Consider the following 21639-nt stretch of genomic DNA (forward strand, 5'->3'; position numbering starts at 1 on the left):
AATTTCATACAAATTTTAACTTGATGTCTTAAGCTGGCCGGTAGTTTTTACCTATAAATGCTGATTTTGAATATAAATATTCAATTAATTGATGGATTTGATTTAGTTTGATGTTTTATATGTAGTCAGTATTTTGTTCGTGTTGGTGTGGCGAAACATTTTGTGTTTCACTCGGTGGCAAAGTTTGTTTAACCTTCGTGCCTTGAAACCCCTAGCAGCGCTCAAAATTGCACTTTTTTCAATATTGGAATCTTTCGCTTGCTCGGGTATCAATAAATATTGGCACGTGCGGTTAAACAACAACTTTGCCCCCTTGTAAAACAAATAACTAATGTCGTGACATTTTTTTAATTTATATCGGTTTTGATTATGATTATCACGCGTCTCTGCGCGGTATAGTCGGTTTTGGGCAATGTTTGAAGGACTCTAGTTCCTTAAAAAAAGAAAATATCAAGGAAAAATTGATAAGTCCACATAGATGTCATAATATTGTTTTGTGTCGAAAAAAATTTAATCTAAAGAATCGGTAGGAACAGATGAGTACCTACGTTTGTATATAGAAAACGCCAGTCCTGTTTGCTCTTAAGATAAATAATGTGCAATTTATTGGAAACCGATATAATTTATAAATATAAATAAACCGGTGACAACAGGAGAATTTTAATTAATATTTTATTTCGAGATAAAGATGTGTTATAATATTGTATTTTAAGATAAAGGTGTAATTAATGTAGGTACCTAATTATAGATGGATGACTAAGGAATGCATGTTTAACGTGCATGTTAAACTTTAGCACCTTTTGTTAATTAGATATAATTAATTAATTAAATAATAAATGTAAATACATCATTAAGCTTTTGCAATCAAAAGACAATGATGTGCAATGTACCTACCCCAATAAATACCTAGTCAAGTAGGTACATAAGATTGAAAGAGAGGTGATAATTATGAAACAAATGCAAACGAATGACGAGATGACGTCCAATGTGTGGAACCATAATAGTATTTTATACAATCGTGATATAATACAAAGCTTTTCAGTCGAGTACCATGTTTAGGCCACGAAGCTTGCTGAGTGGCCTAATAATACGGTACGTAGTGAAAAGCTTAATTATATCACTATTGTATACAATACTTTTTCTACGAGTCATCATCTTCATCATCAATGGACGGAAATATCATCATACAAGTTAAAATTAATGTTAATAGCGTCGTTCACCGTTGTATCAACATCGAATTACCTAGCAACCAATTGTTTGTAATAACCGTCTCTGATTGGCCGATAACGCGACAGATAAAAAAAATGTGTTTCAGATGCAGAAAAATTTGCCAGGTATCGCAAATTAATATAGAAATTGTATGAAGTTCTATTTTTGAAATTATTACAGTTAACTAAAATCAACTATAATGAGATAATATATATTATTATAGTTGAGTCGGAACTGCCATACTTAGAGTATACCACACTGAAAAGTTAGCACTTATAGTTTAGTCTGTGGTGTCCTAATTGACAGATTACAGTCGACGAGTAGAAAAATTAAATATAAAATCATACCATCCCATACATTAAAATGCGACCGCCTAAGAGCGCGCATACGCTATGTAGTATGTACACCAGACAAAAATGGCGCCACAAAAAATGCCTTGTTGCCATCGATTATTTGTAGATTGGCGTTAAGTGTCACTTTCGAGCCATAAATCTATGTCAAAAGTGACACTTAACGCCATCTACAAATATAATCGAAACCTACAGGACATTGTTTTTGTAGCGCCATCTATGTGTGGTGTATTGGTGGTGTATACAGTATGTAAACTAACGAAAACCATTTACTGTAAATTTACCCGTAAATGTCCAGGTGATACTGAGAAACTTTTACTATGGGATCAACCCCGAAATCACGAAAATATCTTTTGACAGTTTCATAGGTAGTTTTATTTTATAGTAAGTATTTCCTATGGGAGAGTAAATTTTTATTTCGCGTTTTGGGTGTTGGTCCCATAGTAAAAGTTTCTCAGTATCACCTGGACATTTACGGGTTACAGTAAATGGTTTTCGTTAGTTTACATACTGTATATAACACTTTAAATCTTTGACTTTTCTCATGGTTTTTGAGATATTGGCCGTTTCGTTTATAAAACGCAAGGAAAAAAGAAAAAAAGTGCCAATATCTCGAAAATTATGACATTTTCATTAAAGTCAAATTCGCGTAATGTGATAGCTATTAATGAGATGTCCTATCACGCCTTTTTTGGCATTGGTTCTAGGGAAAACATTTTTTTTTTGTAGGTACATCAACCCTTTTCATTTTGGTTTTAGAGACACCCGTCATATTATTATCATTTAACGACCAAAGGAGAGACGGATCTATAAAGTCCCAGTCCCACATGTTACTATCAAACTTAGGGCCGGTATCATCAAACCGTCTGTCACCGTTAAAGCGTTCGTTAAATTTTATTGTATGGGAAGTTCCATAGACGTCTGCGTGAGGATGATGTGTTCGTCAAATGTGGTTGATGCAACTGGCCCTTAGGGCCACTTGAACCAACGAAAATGGGGGGCACCCCGAGGGTTAAAATAAATAGTTCATGGGGACACCGTACACAGATCATATTAGCCCCAAACTAAGCAAAGCTTGTACTATGGGTGCTAAGCGACGATATAGGTACATACGTAAATAGATAAATACATACTTACATACATAGAAAACATCCATGACTCAGGAAATATCTGTGCTCATCACACAAATAGATGCCCTTTCCGGGATTTGAACCTAGGACCGCGGCTCAGCAGGCAGCAGGTGGGGGTTAACCCACCATTTTATATGGAATTTGACAGATGACAGCCCACTAACCCTGAGTTAAGTGGTTGGTGCAACTGGCCCTTAGAGTCATAAATCTAACCCACCCCAAAGTCCACACGCCGTCATCACCCCTTACCACGGCCTTGGACCCCCAAACATCCGGGTATATATGCGCGCGCGCCGCCGGCCCGCCACTCGCGCGCAGACCTCCGCGCATCTCGCCAGCGCGCACGCGCAACGCCGCGATGCGTATCCTCGTGTTAGTGTGTGCTCTCAGTGCGTTGAACCTGACGGACGCCTTCTGCGCAAACTGCGCGAGCGACGTCGACCTCACAGATGTGCGGTTGGAGTTTGTTAAGAGACAGATTCTGAAGAAGTTGCGGTTAAGCAAGAAGCCGTCGGTGGCTGTGCCGGTGAACAGCTTGCCTATGCCGGTGGCGCAAGGGCAGACTCTGAGCCAGGGCACGGATAAGCCACCTGAGTTTGATGATTATTATGGACGAACGGAACAGAAGATCATATTTCCTGTTGAAGGTAAGATTTTACTTTATGATTCGACCGGGTAATGGAGATAGATTTTTGAATTTGAGACGCACGAATTCGCTGTTCGAAAGTCTGTGGAAAACGACGTAATGCTATTTTTGAAAAAGGACGGCTAGTAATTTTAAAACTAGTGGTAATGACCACTCGTTTTCGATTCTGTTAATAGAATTTAAATCGCTAGTAGTGGAGATATTATTGAACGAATTTCACGAAATCGAATGGCCGAGATTCAAAAATCGGCCCTCTGGTCAAAAGCATGACTGTGTGGACAATTAGTCAAAAAAAATGCGCTGAAATTTCCGGCTCAGTCTTGTAGGTGACTTTACACAGAAAACCGTCAACTCAACTCAACTTTTCAAACTCTTTGTTAATTGTTAGTCTATCAGACTATCGGATACGTAAATGTCTAAACGAGAGTCTTAGTGTGAAGTAATGTCACTTTCCTCATTGACATCGTATTTAGAGCAAATTTTGGACTTATGTTAAGTTCGAATAGTGCCGCATGTAGAACTTGAAATTGCGAACTATCGATATATGTATTATGTACCTAATTATCTACGTCTCCATTCTTCCCGTGGGTGTCGTAGAAGGCGACTGTGGGATATGGGTTAAATTGTGGCGTAGGCGAGAGGCTGGCAACCTGTCACTGCAATGTCACAGTTTCACTTTCCTCAACCCGTATTTAGCCAAGAGTGGCACTTAAGTTACTAGTTTCGATGTGCTCTGCCTACCCCTTTATGGGATACAGGCGTGATTGTATGTATGCATGTATGTATGTGTATTATCTACGTGAAAAGTATAGGGTAACATACAGATACTTTTTGATTCCTTCATTCCTGACTTTTTTATTCGCGACAATAGCTTAGAGCCAAATACGAATATTTTATTTTCACAGTTCCCTAGCGACATGTTTCTCCCAAGAAATTTAATGCATATAGGTATCTACTAAGATGCAATAATATATTATAATAGCTAGTTAATTATAATACTGATAAGGGTGAAAGTAAGTAAATAAAGGGGTGAAAAGCCTTTCAACAAACAGGTACGAAGGTCGCAAGCGCATTGCTTATTTGTTTGTAAACTTTACCTTTGTGTTGTTAGTGAAACTTTAATCTACTGTTCAATCCAAGGAGGATATACATATATTATAGGAGTTACAAACTTCATACTAAGAATCATACCTCAGTTTTTTAGCGAAACCTATTATACAGAGTGGGGCCTGTAACAAAGGCGAAGAATTGAACTCTAGGCTATTCTCTTTATACTGATCAACATTTGTTCGGCGACTTTTAAAAATAACTTGTATTTTGATTTTTATCACCCTTGAAAGTTTTTTCTAAGAGGTAATGTACCTATTGCGAATTTTGTTAAGTCTAAAGTGTGACAGACAACGTCAATGACAACAATAATGGCGTACATTGAAGCTAATATTTATTTTGTATGAAAAATTAAAAATTTAAAGACTTCATAATTTTTAAAAGTCACTGAACAAATGTTGATCAGTATAAGGAGAATAGCCTACAGTTCAATTCTTCGCCTTTGTTACAGGCCCCACTCTGTATACTATCATAACTCAGCAATTCCCGTTTAGTTTGTACATTTGGATCACGTCTCCAATTTGGATAAAAATTGATGCATGATGCTGAGCAAGATCCACTAGGTTTCCCAAAATGTCCTAGGTTGATTGTATGAAACATTCCTTTTTTGTTACCGAAAATGTATAGAAATCTGGTAACAAAAAAGGGAGGTTTCATACAAACTACATAGGACATTTTGGGAAACCTAGTGGATCTTGCTCAGCATCACGGACTCTATCAGCCTACCAATTTTTATCCAAATCGGAGACGTGATCCAAATGTACAAACTTAACGGGAATTGCACAACTACACTGATGATGCCTACCAATTATATATATATATTTTTAATGTGTATTAACGTGCTCCCGTATTAAATAGTCGTTAGTTCAATCGTATATTTTTTATCCAATCGACCTGCTTTTTCCCATCAGTCATAAGGGCGTAAGGTACAGCGGGGCCATTTCAACTTGGGGGCAATTTTCAACTGATCGATTTATATCATGTTTTACATTATTAACTTGAGCTCCATAAGTAACCACTGTACAAGCGTGCCATACTGTTTTTGTTAAGAAACATCATACATACAATCACGCAGCCTGTATCCCATAAAAGGGTAGGCAGAGCACATGAAACTATTCAAGTATCAATGCCACTCTTGGAAAATTAAGGGGTTGCAAGAAAACGAAAATTGTGACATTGCAGTAACAGATTGTCAGCCTCTCACCTACATTTAACTCGAAAATTAAGTATCAAATGTTTTGTTTTTAATATTATTCGCGAAATTTATTCCAAGAAACTACAACATTTTAATAAAAGGTAACTTAAAATAAATATTTACAAATAAATTAACTATTAAACCCCGCTCCTTATCGTTTCTGGCGCAAAAGTACCCATAATACTTATGGCGTTACCCCTTTGGATGGCTATGGATAACTTTTGCACCAAAAACGATTCAGAGCGGGGGCCCTCTTAATGTTTAATTATTCCTCCATGTGTACTTGTGTAGACAAAAATCTCTTTTTGTTTAACGATTACAGAATAGTACTTACTTTTGAAGCGTTGTTTGATCCACTACTTTTGATGCTGACCTTCAGACTTATATTGACCGGGATATAGACCGTGATTGCCTTTTTGATTTTTGTCGAGCTCCCGATATTTCGACGCAGTTGCACGCATCATGATTACGGTCTATATCCGGTCAATATAAGTCTAATGAATTTTCATTGACCTTTTTTTTATCAACCGTGAATTAATACAAAACTGTTTTTGATTCTGACGGTAATAAAAAATCGTATGAAAGTTTACGAACCGTATAAATAGACCCTAAATTAGTTACTCAAACGTCTCAGAAAATTACATTTATTGTATGAAGAAAATGAACGGCCCCAAACGATTATTACTGAGCCAAAAAATTACCTACATACCTACATTTTCGTTACATTTGGGCCATTTTTTTCAAAGTTTTCCCACCCACTTTTTTTGTAACGTGGATATTTTTTACGCGCTTCGTCTATTATATATTCTGTGGCTTCGTGCTCAGAATCGCGAGGACATGCTCAGAATCGCGAGGCCTTTCGATTCTGATAGGAAAAAAAATGATTCTGAGTGTAAACCACATAAAAAAAATTGTAATCCAAGAAAAGTGGGGGACAACTTTGAAAAAATTGGCCCATTTAATGTATGGAAATTTAATTATATAAGTTTTCAAGGTTTGTATTATCAGGATTATCATAATCCCAGCAGGCTTAATCTTACGGAAGATCACGATACCTATTTTGGCACTTTACCCTTCGTTCTTTTCATATCATTTTATTAATTAAAATTAATCTAATTACTAATTAGATTAAATCTAAAGGTGACATAATACGCGGATAATATCCGGTTACTCATATCCGTGTATGACATATATTATTCATTTTTTACATATAAGTAATATTATCAAGACAAATATGCCTATAGATTATAATTTGTAGGATAGCATTATCTGCGCGCGTAGCCGAATGCACAAACGTTGCCATTTACTTTACTTTAGTTTATTGTAATTATATATCTATCTCTATCGCTTTTGCATACTGGCGCGACAGAGCCAGACTACCTTTAGCGGCGTTTCGTTTTCGTTTCGCGCCGTAGAAATGCCATTCGGCTACGGGGCCTGATAAGATTTACAGATTTTCTTTATTGCTATTAAATGTTACAGATTTTGATACATTGCTTTATACTAGATTTTGCCTAAATTAGAAAATTGCGGAATGCTGACTTCCACCCCCCATTTTAGGGATTTCAGGAGTCAGAAAGATACAAAAAGTAGCCTATGTCACTCTCCATCCCTTCAACTATCTCCACTAAAAAATCACGTAAATTCGTCGCTCCGTTTTGCCGTGAAAGACGGACAAACAAACAGATACACACACTTTCCCATTTATTATATTACTAGCTTTTGCGGAATGCTCCAAACAAACTTCCACCCTTCATTTTAGGGAAGTAGGGAGTTAGAAAGAGACAAAACGTAGCCTATGTCATTCTCCATCTCTTCAACTATCATCACTTAAAAAATCACGTCAATTCGTCACTCCGTTTTGCCGTGAAAGACGAATAAACAAACAATACACACCTCCCATTTATAATATCAGTATGTGGCCGATATTCGAAGAACTGCGGGGATTAGCCCAGGACCGGGATAAGTGGCGTACATGAAGGGAGGCCTATGCTCAGCTGTGGGCGATTAACGGCTGAAATGATTAATATTAGTATGGATATTACCTACCGTCTTAAATATACATCACCGTGAGAAAATGACTATTTACTCAGATAAACTTAATTATGTTTACATAAAGTGGCGCCTACGTCTATTTCTTAATCACTCAAAACACAAACTTATTATTATCTCAGAGTAAAAATGATCCCAATTATTTTATCATGTTCTATGCGCGTGTTAAATGATCTTTGAACTTTAACATTCATTAAAAATATAATCCTTAATAGATATAGGTCCTACGAAAGTCTAATTTTATTTGACCAATTCTCAAAATGTCTGTACATAATATACATGTAGACCTATTCGATATTGTGAAAAAAATCTAGGGCGGTAAAATACATGGTGCATGATCTACAAGATTTCCCAAAATATCCCAGGAAGTTTGTATGAAACTTTCTTTTTTGTTACCTACCAGATTTCTGTACCTCTTCGGTAACAAAATAGGAAAGTTTCATACAAGCTTACTGCGACATTTTGGGAAATTTGGGAGATCTTGCTTAGCAATCATGTAAGTACTCTACTAGAGATGGGCCGAATACGGACTTTGCCGAATACCAATATTTGGGCCAAACATTCGGTTCAGTTGTTACCGAACCGAACATTCGGCCGAATATTCGGTTCCGCCATATTTTAAATCCTGACTTAGAGTTAAAAACTTTTCAATGATTGGTAAGTAATGGGTACTAAGGCTCTTATGTTCCTATAATTTAGTGCATAAGAAAAATTTGGGTTTGTATCTTAAGCTATGTTATTTAAATTTTTAACATAATTAATTAATGTCCTGCCTACCCCTTTATGGGATACAGGCGTGTTTGTATGTAATTAATTATTGTAGGTACTTATATTTTAACGCATTTTTAAATCCGTTAGGTGGTTTCTTAGAATGCTGAAATAGGATGTCATTATCCGATGAATTACGAAAAAACTTATGCTATTATTTACTTTGTTTATTCGGTAAATATTCGGCAATATAACCGAACTATTTGGCCGAATACGAACATTGAAAAACTTGCCGAATATGCCGAATACCGAATATTTACCGAATATTCGGCCCATCTCTATACTCTACGATAGGATGGTAGGATACTACCATTTATTTTTAAATATGGAAGGCGTGATCCAAATGTAGGTACAATCTTTTTGATAATTGCTCATTTACGTAGTAAGTGTCGTTCTCACGGAAAATGGCGGGGTCAGGAGATAAAGCGATTAATTAAAAGAAAATAAACAAGTTATCAGTCGTCGTGGAGATTATTCAACTCGGTGAATGTGAGAATTGGTTTTAGCTAGGTTATTGCAAGAGGATTGTCACAAATACTGTGAATGTGTGTATAGTCCATTTACTGAGTGCCACCTAGTCCAACTCCTGTGTGCGTAGCCAAATGCACAAACGCTCTTGCGTATTGGCGCGACAGAGCTAGACTACCTTTCGCGGCGTTTCGATTACGTTTCGCGTCGCAGAAATGCCATTCGGCTACGGGACCTGGGGGCCGATTTTTGAGTCTCACTGTCACTAAAATTCCGGTTGAAAACGGTGACTTGCCTATTATTTTCAGTGACAATTTTCTGAATTCGAACGCGTGAGACTCAAAAATCGGCCCGCTGGTCCTTACTGAAAATCAGCGTCGCGGAGTGGGCCATGTGGCTCACGTCGAGACACCCAGTTGACCTTTTAGCGCAATCCACTATTATGTACAATTATTAGATTAAGCTAGTTATAAGTATGTGTATTTTGTGCTAATCAACGTCTTTTCTTTCTTTCTTTCTTTCTTCTAATACGTACATATAAACGTACATACATACATACAATCACGCCCACAAAGGGGTAGGCAGAACACATTAAACTACTAAAGCTTCAGTGCCACTCTTGGCAAATAAGGGGTTGAAAGAAAACGAAACTGTGACATTGCAGTGACAGGTTGCCAGCCTACGCCACAATTTAACCCATATCCCACAGTCGCCTTCTACGACACCCACGGGAAGAAAAGGGGTGTTGAGATTCTTAACCCGTCACCACACAGGCATACACACAGACAGGCAGACATAAGTATAAACGTGATATATGGAATCATGCCTGCAGCTGTATTTCTTCCTAAACGGGCTATGCAGAGCATATGAAACTCACGTTTATTCACATATAAAAAGGTTGAATGATAACGAAATTGAGATAATGCAGTGACAAGTTGCTATCGACTACACTACAATGGAGCCCACACAGTCGACATCTACAATATCCTCGGGAGGAATGGGGTGGTGTTTTTTTTAACAAAGGGACACAAATAAATTTAAATTAAGGAAACTGTAAGTCTACAATATTAGTAATTTACACTGTAATAATTGTCATAATATGAGACTGTTTGTTTCTTAAGAAATAAAATAAAAAAAAATAAAAAAATAAATAAATAAATTGATTTACTATGAATATTCTAAAAATTAAATAAGATATATTACAACTATGAATTTATAATAATTATGTTAAACACATAAAATTCAGCCTTGAGAATTTAAGCATAGCTAGTGTTTAAAAAAAACTTTATAGCAAAAAAATGGCCGACGGGCCGATCTAGGTAATAGGGTATACGAATTCTACATTATCCCAAGTTTTATCCTTGAGAAAATGAGGAATGTCTGGCGGCTCTGGTGTAGCCGAATGGCATTTCTGCGACGCGAAACGAAAACGAAACGCCGCGAAAGGTAGTCTGGCTCTGTCGCGCCAATACGCAAGAGCGATAGAGATAGATATCTACGAGCGTTTCGTTTCGTGAGCGTTTGTGCCATTCGGTTACGTAGCTTGGGTTCTTAGTCTATTTAATAATACATACATATTTAATAATAATATATAATAAATACGTGAGATAACCGCCATGTGGGATGTTGAATCAACGATCATTGTTCCGATAGTCGTTTCAGCGAACGGTCTCATAGCGAAGAGTCTCGACCAACATCTTAAGAGACTCTCGCTAGGTGGCTGGATCAAGGGCCAGATGCAGAAGGCGGTGATCTTGGACACAGCGCGGATAGTCCGACGGTTCCTCTCTCTGCAGCCCTAACCACCGGCAGCTTGGGCCCTGCCCCGCTGCTGGCGGCACCCTAGGTTAGGTTTTTTATAATGTGTTTATATGTTTTTTATATTTTTTTTGTATGTGTTTTTGTATTTTACTTTTATATTAATATTATAAACAGCCTAGCCTAAGAAACAAAATAAATACTGAGAAATATTAATAATACATACAGTACGCGTCTTCGCTAATGGCACTATAAATGATGTAACACATTTCATTTTATCATAAGCTACTTTCTGAACCTTGGACCTAATGCTTCAATATTTAAACGATTGTTATGCTTTGATGGCAATTTTTTCTATTCCTATATTACTCAATGAGATTTTAAATGGACTTTGTACCAGTCTTTTAAAACTTAGCAGTTTGTAGTTGACGTTATAATTTTCAATTCAGCTGATTTTTATCACGTGCGTGGCACTATTTAATTTAAGATAATGTTTAATTTAACCAATTACTACCTACTAAGCAAAGAGGATCGAGTATTATAGAGAGTTACTGTCGAAATAAAATGTGTAATCACAGTGCATTAGACTGCCATCGCTTGACACAGGAAAAACTTTTGAACCTCAGTTTTGACAATTTGGTCCATATTCTTAGCTTGCTATGTGTTAAAATGTCAAATATTGATATTAGCGCCATCTACTCGTAGCTAGGTTTACTGGTGAAACCCGATAAATCGAGATATGTAATTTGTCCTTGAAATAACAACATTGCGGAAATTGCACGTACTTAGTTCGAATTTCAAAAACCACTTTGCTCAACTTATCGGGTTTCACCAGTAAATCCTCGCTGAGCGTACCCCAAAGGTGTAATGCCATCTAGCCCACCGTACCTTTTTCTATATGGTACTGAGGTACGTTTTTTTCTTAGACTTTATCTGTCTATACGGAGTTATATATGCTACTAAGATATACAGATGTATTGCGAAAAGGGTCCTTCGGAAACGTTCGTATTTGTCATGCTAGTTCAGTCATATACATTTTGTATTGACACTGACTAAATTGCATGACACGTTCGTACGTTTCCGTAACAATTCGAAGGCAAATCTTTTCGCACTACATCTGTACTAGCGATGAAAAAAGCCGGAAAATTCCCGGTTTTTTTCCATTTCACTTGTTTTTTTCAGAAATTTATAGAAAGAAACCGCGAAACTTTCGGCTCGTATTTTTCGGAAAAAAACGATTTAAACCGAAAAAAACGAATTGAAAAAAACCGAATGCAGTTTTCAATTTAAAAATTTCAGTTAAAAAGTATTTAAAGCATAGTTAATTTAGAATTGGTACGCGATGGGAGGAATTTAATTTTTAAATGAAAAGAAAAAAGTAAACAATATTTTTTATTGCAGAATATAAAAGATCGTTTATTAATTTATAGCGTGTCACATATATTTCAATCATTCAGTATGTTTATGCACAAAATTACGGACTTTTCTGAAAATAGTATTCATCATCCTCTGAACAAGATTTTCATCCATCTTTTTTGTCTGTTGATTCCGTGTGGACCGCAAGGAGTGGATATTTTGAATTATTTTGCCACTATTATTTGATTGTCCTTTAATGAAATAATGATTTGGGCAATAATTATTGCCTAGTAGTTTTTGGAAATTCAACAATTTAGCAATCATTGACCCAGACCAAGGGGATTTTTCACGTATTTGTTCACAGTGCATTTTCGCCGGTCAACGTCCATCATCAATAACTTACAAACGCAAAAAGTTAGATCAACCAAATTTCTAATATAGAGTTATCAACGTATTAAAATTAAGATGTCATTATCAGTTTTTTTTTAATTTTTAAATATATTTTTTTTTATTCGTCGCTAAACGCGTGCCAATACTATGTTAACTATGCTTTACTTGACTTTTTAAAGGTTTTGAAACCTTTACACATTGCTTTTTACTACTGACGGGTATTTGATGGCTGAATTCGCCGAGTATGCAGAGAGCAAAAGAAGGCTTTTGGGCAAATGAAGTTATTTGGTGGCCTGTCATGAACATAACCCCACTGAGTTGGTGGAAAGGGTTATGTTCTACCAAACTGCTGTCAAATATTGCGGTTAGATTGCTCAGTATTCCTCCATCGTCCGCCGCAGCTGAGAGAAATTGGTCATTGTTTGGACGGACACCAGAGACAGAAATCGGCTATTGCCAAAGCGTCTTAATCTAGACAAGCGGTAGCGTGTCAAGCCAAGTTCAAGTAACAGAACTGGCGAGCAGCACCGTGTGTTATATTACACGAACCATTTGGAGCCACTTTTGACCCCCTCATAACTCAAAAACTATTTTACATAAACGTGTCAAATTTGGCTCATATATTGAGACATGCGAGATAGACATATTAATTAATAAGCGTTCTCTAGTGGTTGTTCACTTCGACGAAAAAAGTCGTCGAAGTGAACAACCAAGGCATTTATCATATTATTGAACTTGGCTCTCATTTCACATTTACGTTTTTGATGGGATAAATTAATCTTTATTCGGGCGAATTTGCACCTACAAACGGACTACACCGACCACATGGAAGAAGAAATAACAAGTATATGATGAGAGTGACAGTGATTTGAGTGACTAAATAAATACTTATTTTAATAATGTGCTCGTTTTTTTCCTAAAAAACCCGAAAAAAACCGAAAAAAACGAAAATTTCATAAACTCCTGAAAAAAACATTTGATTTTTTCCGGTTTTTTCAACGCTAATCTGTACATAACTTTAAAAAAAAAATCTTGAAAAAAAAAACTACTACTAAGATATAATTAAACCGGTAGAGATACTATATTATATTTATGATAATATTTGCACATGGTAGCAATTAAAACTAATTACATATCTATAACAATATCTATATTACTTAGGTCTGTGATGACACATAAATACATAATTAAGTCATTAGATAATCATAATATAATATTACAGACACATATTTCTTAATCATTTACTTGAACAAAAGGAGAGATATACAGGGTGTCCCACGGCGATGCCACATGGAGGGGAAGTACCTTAAATATCGTAGATAGCATATTTTGCTGAAAGAAGACTTTATTTTATTTTCAAAACTTAGTAAAAGTGCATTCAAATTTCTTTAATTTTTACTATGAGGACTTATACAGGGTGTATTTTGATAGCGGGTCAGTAAGGCCGGTATAAGATCCCGTAGTCCTACATGAAAATAGTCTAAGGGGACCATCAATCAATTTCAAATTGATGAAAAATGGCATTTACAGATTTTGGAAAAAACATTCAGGGTGCGAGAAAAAGGGCATTTTTGACAAACTTTTTTAGTACCTTGGAGACATCGAAATACCAAAAACATTACCCATTAGACCGTTTTCACATTATCCGATCCGATATCGGATGTCGGAAGGATTTCAATAGAAAAAATCCAAGATGGCGCCTGTAATGTATGGGATATCGGTCCGACATCCGATATCGGATCGGATAATGTGAAAACGCACTTAGGGTAGCATATCCTCGGACTCATTATAGGTTAGGGGCAACAAACAAATTAAATTTATTTAAAATTGCAAACGGGACTTAAGACGATACAGGAGGGGTCAATTCTCCATACAAACGCTCTCGACTTGACTATCCTCCCTGGTTTTTGAAGATATAGCAATGATTTTTTTTTTCAACACAGATTATTATTATTTTTATCTGTGTCGGACCGTTTTGATTTTTTTGATATTCTTATTTTTAAAGACGCTAGAGCCCCATTAAATTTTTTTAAAAGCGGCCTTATTGATTATGATGCAAAAAAAGGTGTGGTATTCAAAATTGGTAACAATTAGCCAAAAAAAAAAACTAAACGGTCCGACACAGATTATTTAAAAATTACGGACACCACCAGTGGCGAAGGTCGGATTCGAACCGGCGTCTTTAGCAATCGGGCTAACCTTCCGATTCCGGCCTTCGCAGGTGGTGTCCGTCATTTTTTCTTTAATATATCATCTTATTGCAGTGACAGGTTGCCAGCCTCTCGCCTACGCCACAATTTAACCCATATCCCACAGTCGCCTTCTACGACACCCACGGGAAGAAAGGGGGTGGTGAAATTCTTAACCCGTCACCACACAGGTGCAAACAGTTTCATTTTCTTTCAACCCCTTACTTGTCAAGAGTGGCACTAAAGCTTTAGTAGTTTCATGTGCTCTACCTACCCCTTTATGGGATACAGGCGTGATTGTATGATTGTATGTATATCATCTTATTTCGATTTTTAATTTATATATAGTAGTGTGACTACATAAAAAACACAAATCAAAATATTTGTTAAAATAATTTGATTTGTTCCCATAGTTGCGTAAGTAACCATTATACAATTTTTCTATTTTGTATTTTGTATTTGTATTTCCCAAAGCCAGCGTCCGTCGCCTTTCCGCGCATGCGCGCTGTATCGAAAAAACTGAAAACGCATTGTTTGGCTCTGTGACCATGGCAACACATTGTTATAACGGTACTACGCGCGTGCGCGGGAAGGCTTTGGGCAGTTGAGCTGACAGTCCAAACCTTTGCGTCAAAATACAGGAAACAGTGTGAATTTTCACGAAAGTTATTCAGAAAACTATTAAAAACTATGTGCATGGTCGTAGAAAAACTATTATATGCAACGGTGTTTAACTGAGTCAAAAAACACTCGTGGCGTTTACCCACGCCACTCGTCTTTTTTGAGCTCCTTTAAACGCCTGTTTCATAAAATTATATACGATCGTATCAGTCATGTAATAATCGTACAATATGTATGTACATTGTATGTATTGTTTAATTATCATACCGTAAACTGAGATAGGCACCACACAAAAAAGATTTGCATTATGTTATATAATATATCTTATATAGGTCATCTCTCGAAGTCACACGTATGACGCTGACAGGCTTTATATCAACTTTTTTTTCGTTTAGATTCACACTTTTATAAATATTTAGTTTAATTTGTATAAACTATAAACTTCCGTGATATGAGGCTGATTCGTGCTATCAACATTAATAACACACATGGAAAATGCCACTAAATAAATATAAGTAGATCTAACACTTTTCAATTAGCAGAAAAATTTAATAGCAATTAAATATTTTTTTTTTATAATTGTAACACTTATTTAATTCACAACACAAGTGATTCGAGTCATCATCCTTCTTCCGTTATCCCGGCATTTGCCACGGCTCATGGTAGCCTGGGGTCCGCTTTGACAAGTAATCCCAAGATTTAGCGTAGGCACTAGTTTTACGAAAGCCGAGATTCATGTATCCATACTTAATATTATAAATAGGAAAGTGTCTGTGTCTGTTTGTTTGTCCTTTCCACGGAAAAACGGATTATTTAAGTGCAGATAGTTGAAGGGATGGAAAGTGACATAGGGTAATTTTTGTCTCTTTCTAAGCCCCCTCTTCCCTAAAATGGGGGAGGAGGGGGGGGGGTAGAAGTTTGTATGGAGCATTCCGCAATATTCGAATTTAACGCGAGCGAAGCCGCTGGCCAAAGCTAGTTTTAAATAAATGAGATGACACTAGGTAAGACCTTTACCGCTAGGTCTAGGTCTAGGTTACTATTACCAAAGAGGATCGAGTATTAAAGAGCGTTACTGTCAAAGCAAAATGTGTAATCACAGTGCATAGACTGCCATCTCTCGACACAGCCTTAAAACTTTTGAACCTCAGTTTTGACAATTTGGCCCATATTCTGAGCTTGATATGTTTTAAAATGTCAAATTTTAATATTAGCGCCATCTAGCTGAGCCTACCCCAAAGGTGTAACGCCATCTAGGTCACCACTGCTTTATCTATATGGTACTGAGGTACGTTTTTTTCTTAGACTTTATCCGTCTAGATGGAGTTATATAGGTCTTTGCTATTACCCAAAGAGAATATAATCACTACGTCACACCTCGGACACTGACGATCAAATATTTGAAAGAGGCGCGTTCCTAGCACACATTCTAAGCTCGTGTACGTGAACGCGTACCATGCTTGTACCTATGAGTGAAATATGACAGATTGACTGTTCGCATTTTTGACAGGCGGTAACAGTGAGGTAACCGAGAGGGGGTGGGCAGCGCTTATAGAGGGGAGCGGGAGTGGCCATACTGTACGATAGTACTCTTTATTATACTGTGACTGTGGTGACTACGTTCTACTACTACCCTATACACTTAGAACCCTGTCTTCTTGACAACGTACTTCATTTGCTATAGAAGTCACTTTGGCGTTTACTGTGAAAAGGTAGTTAACCAAGTGGCCTAGGGCACTGTAGAACTATGTCATAGTGACGTTATAAATTAGATTTTAAGAAATCTCTTACTGCTTGTCATTTTGACATGGGCGTAAAGTGGCCTAGTGTTCCAATTGGTTGACTGTGAAAGAAAGAAAGAAAATATTTATTTGCTTAAACATGGTAATTGCATACAGATGTTTAAAGTAATTACTAATTAAATTGTATCACATGCTTAGCCAAAACAAATATGGCATGCAAATTAACTTAAAACTAAAATATAAAGATTGCACATAATCACACGCAATTCAGATTTCAATATAAATACATTATAAACACATTTAACTAACAATAATTACATTTAATAAATAATAATACACAATCGCATTTAATAAGAAAGGTCAAAATGAAATTACAAAAAGAAAAACATTAAATAATAGCATTAAAATAGCATTCCAAAATTAATTTAAATTCATACATTTATATTATCAGAATAGTGCATAAAATCATTCAAAGAATAAAAGCATTTGTAAAGCATTGTGTTCTGTCACTTGACTATACCAAGGATGCTGGCAGCATTTCGTTGTATCGCTACATTCGCTACTTCAGTACGCGCAAGACGGACTCTGATCGATTTGATTTCACGAAGTCGCAAGCGTAAATGGTAAATGTCAACTCATGGTAGCAGTACAGATTGTATTATCACGCTGGTTCGGTCGTGTGCCTTTTATCAAACTTATCAATACCATGTTAGTTTAAAGTAAAGCCAGCGACCCATGTTGATAAGATCTTTATCAGTTACTGTGGTCAGTAGGCATTCAGAAGTTGAGTGGGTTTGGTCAAATTTAAGTCTTAGAATAATGAAAATGAAAATGAAAATGAAATATTTATTTTTCAAGTAGGCATATTACAATGCGCATATGAACGTCAAATAAAGCTACGCCGGCTCTAACCCTACGCCTCAGCCTCGAGAAGATTTCAGTCCCCCTCAGTTGGGAGGGGGGTATCCACTATGGGACCGGCAAGAATATAAATAATAGTACAAGTACAGAAGGAACACTTCTTTAATATTAACAAAATGCCGCCATTCTAAATTCTTACCTACATTAAGACGCTGACAACAACCAATGACCTTGACGCTAGCGTACACTATCTATTCGCATGGGAGTAAGTGAGAGCGCGATATCACTAAAAGAGGGCGGCTAGGTACGAAAAGTACGGAAAAATATTAAAATAAAATAGAAAGATGCATTATTTGTGCAATATGTTTCGTTAGTGTTTTAGATATGTATATTTTTGTTATTGTAATTTTAATTAAAGACAACTAAGTGAATTATTGAACGACATAGAACCGTTAAATGACGAACTCGAGACCAATCTTTGCAATTTTTTTCTATCGAGCCGATTTCGTTAAATCGTGTATCGAGTACGGCTATGTTCGTTGAAATGTAATGAATAATAAATAGTTATTTGTTATACAAGGGGGCAAAGTTGTATTTTAACGTCGAGTGTGGAATTGAAAAACGAGCAAGTGAAAGGATTCTATAGTTGAACCACGAGCGAAGCGAGTGGTTCGAGAATAGAATCCTGAACTTGCGAGTTTTTTAACACACGAGAAGTAAAATACATTTGCACCCGAGTGTAACACAAAACTTTTCCCCTTACTATAGCGAGGAAACTACAACGCAAAAAATGCGTTTATCACTGCTTCCAGTAGTTCCACAGGTGGTAAATCATCTTTATTACTAGATTCACCTACTTTTATCAATTTTAAAGCAGTTAATTTGACTTTATTAAAGGTCAAATTACTTTACCCACTAGTGGATAAAATGCGTTTTTACCCGCTGGTATTAAAGGACAAAACACGTGTTTCCGAGCTAGTGAGGGGAAAATATAATTTACTTGCTTTACTGAAACTAATAGTTTGTCTTTAAAAACTGCGCAAGTAACTTCAATTTTGTGCAGTTGGGTGTTGTCAGCCCCTTAACAGTAAACGGACCGCACGCGAGCAGCCGACATTGAATTTTATTGCGCCGCGCGATGGTCGTCCACTGAATGGGCCGCGAACCGCCGACATGTACTTGTATTGAATCGCGGAGTGAGCTGCCCCTGATGGTCTTATGCAAATGATGATCACACAACAAAATACGGTACAAATGGCGGACTTAATGCCTCAAGGCATTCTCTACCAATCAACCAATGGGATTTATCACGCCTGTTTTCCCAATAGGGGTAGGCAGAGCCCATGAAACTGCCACTTCTTTTCAGTGCCACTATTAGTAATAAGGGGTTGAAAGATACCAAAATCGTAATATTTCAATTAGGTACAGGTTGCCCACACCAATTTTGACGTCTAAAGCCACTAGCAAAAGGGAATGTACAAGTTTCTAATGGGGTGGCAACGCGCATGTGACACTATTTGAGTTGCAGGCGTCCGTAGGTTGCGGTGACCGCTTTACATCAGGCGGGCCGTATGCTTGTTAGCCACCGACGTAGTAAAAAAAAAAAACTATGCAAAGTATGGCTGGTCCTATATATTTCACCCTGTATATATTCTACAACAAAGCGAAATAGCAAAGAATTTCAGGGTTGTGGTCGAGCTTTAAGCAGAAGACGTTGAGAGCAACCAAAAGCACCTTTGTACACGAAGAAACGCGTCTAATAATACTTAGTAGGGATGTACCGACTATTGATTTGGCCGACTAGGCCGACTACCGACTAGTCGGCGCTTGGGTGGCCGATTAGTCGGCCGACTAGTCGGCTAGTCGGCCAAAACATAATTTTCGACTAAATTCACATTTTGAATGTCATTTTTGGTCCTTCAAACGCGCTTTTCATGATTTTTTTACAAGTTCAAAGGTTCATGACAATATATATACATTTTCCATTTTTGACAACCGGCTTGGCTTAGTGGGTAGTGATCCTGCCTATGAAGTTGATAATCCTAGGTCCGAGTAGGATATTTATTTCTGATAAATACAGATATTTGTTATTTTGACAAAAAACAGGAATTACGAATAGTTACATAATACAACCATAATTTTCAGATGGTAATTTAATTTTGTACTGTTTTTCTATCACTAATGAAGTGCCGACTAATCGGCCCTTTTTGCCGACTAGTCGCCGACTAATCGCCGACTACAAATGTGGCCGGATAGTCGGCTTTCCCGACTAGTCGGCGACTAGTCGGCGACTAGTCGGTACATCCTTAATACTTAGCGGAACTCGTATCAGCACAATTGGGGCGCGGTAATAAAAAGCGGCCCGCGGCCCGGCACCGTGACCCCGCTAAACGTTATCGGACAGCCCTCCAGTGCGTGTCTGGGGACTCTGGAGACACGTGAATAGATAAGGTGTGAGGAAGAAAAGCGTATGTTAATAAAACCCTGCACCCCCTTAATACATGTGCCAGGTAACATAGATCAAAGCAAACGTATCTATAAGCGTGTCAAATGAACTCGGTAAAATCCACTGTCCGTCTTTAATCGCAGCTTGAAGTCAACAACCCCGACCGCGACATAGTAGACCGATTTTCATGAAACATAGCTAAGATCACTCCCGACTAACTCAGCTTTCAGACAAAAAAAAACTAAATCTAAATCGGTTCATCCTAGGAAGCTACGATGCCACAGACAGACACACACACAGACAAACAGACAGACAGACAGACAGACACACAGACATACACGTCAAACTTATAACACCCCTTCGTTTTTACGTCGGGGGTTAAAATGCCTCGTTACGTGATATTTAATTGCAACAACACAAAAATTATGAACACTTAAGGACCTCAGACATATTTAAAATCACAGGCAAGTAATAACTTCAGTACAAAATCTGACACGCTCGGCCGCCATACAAATAGATGAACTTGTTTCTTCTATCAGCAACTCCGACCGCGACATAGTAGACCGATTTTCATGAAACATGGCTAAGATCACTCCTGACTAACTCAGCTTTCAGACAAAAAAAAAGTGTCAGAGAAGCATCTGCCAGGGCTTTTAAGCTATTTGACGCGTGATTGACGCATGAATGACGCTAGATGTCACTACTGATGTATGGAGTTACAACACTTACAACTCTTTCCTAAAACATCAAACAAATTAATCTCTTTATTTCCATGAACATATTTACATAATTATATAAGAAACTAAGACTAAACTTAAAAGCTAGCTAATGTCTAAAATAGGCCCTTGAGGCATTGTACCAAGGATACTGGCGACATTTCCTCGCTGTATCGCAATGCTGATACGTTGTGCGAGGAAGTCGCCAGCTCTTCGGTCACCAGTTACCTCAACCAGACGCTTCGCGATTTCTGTGAACAACTTGTTCGCGCTGGGGCCCCATGGACCTAGAGTTTCTACACCAAAGGGTACAAAAAGGTATTCTTTGCCAAGACTTTTGTATTCTTTCCTTACTTATTCTTCTATGCTCCACATCAACAAAATGACTAATTTACTAACATGACGTAAGGCCCCCAATAAAGGTGTGCCTCGTTGATATTAGGGCGTGGCTAGTGGGTGTGTGATAACCTATTCACGCCTATATCTCGTTTAGCTTTCATATTTTAATGCAACGAAATATTTATATACCTCTAAAAATGTGATCTTTACTTGACTATGGTACAAATTTCACGTAAATAGTGTATAGCATAATGTGTTTATGAAATGTACATATATACATATACATTGATTGATTA

The 21639-nt window shown here is 37.2% G+C and overlaps 1 protein-coding gene across 1 annotated transcript in view; it reads left to right on the forward strand.

The window, feature by feature from the left end:
• The first annotated feature begins 2859 nt into the window (after positions 1-2859).
• The window catches only part of LOC125237377 (inhibin beta B chain), a 29786-nt gene continuing 11006 nt past the window's right edge, over positions 2860-21639 (forward strand). Inside the window, exon 1 of the mRNA XM_048144391.1 lies at positions 2860-3336. Coding sequence (XP_048000348.1) covers positions 3048-3336 — 289 coding nt within the window. The 5' untranslated portion in view covers positions 2860-3047. The remainder of the gene's footprint in view (positions 3337-21639) is intronic.

The sequence above is a fragment of the Leguminivora glycinivorella genome, chromosome 21, assembly GCF_023078275.1.
Source record: "Leguminivora glycinivorella isolate SPB_JAAS2020 chromosome 21, LegGlyc_1.1, whole genome shotgun sequence".
Taxonomy (NCBI): Eukaryota; Metazoa; Arthropoda; class Insecta; order Lepidoptera; family Tortricidae; genus Leguminivora; species Leguminivora glycinivorella.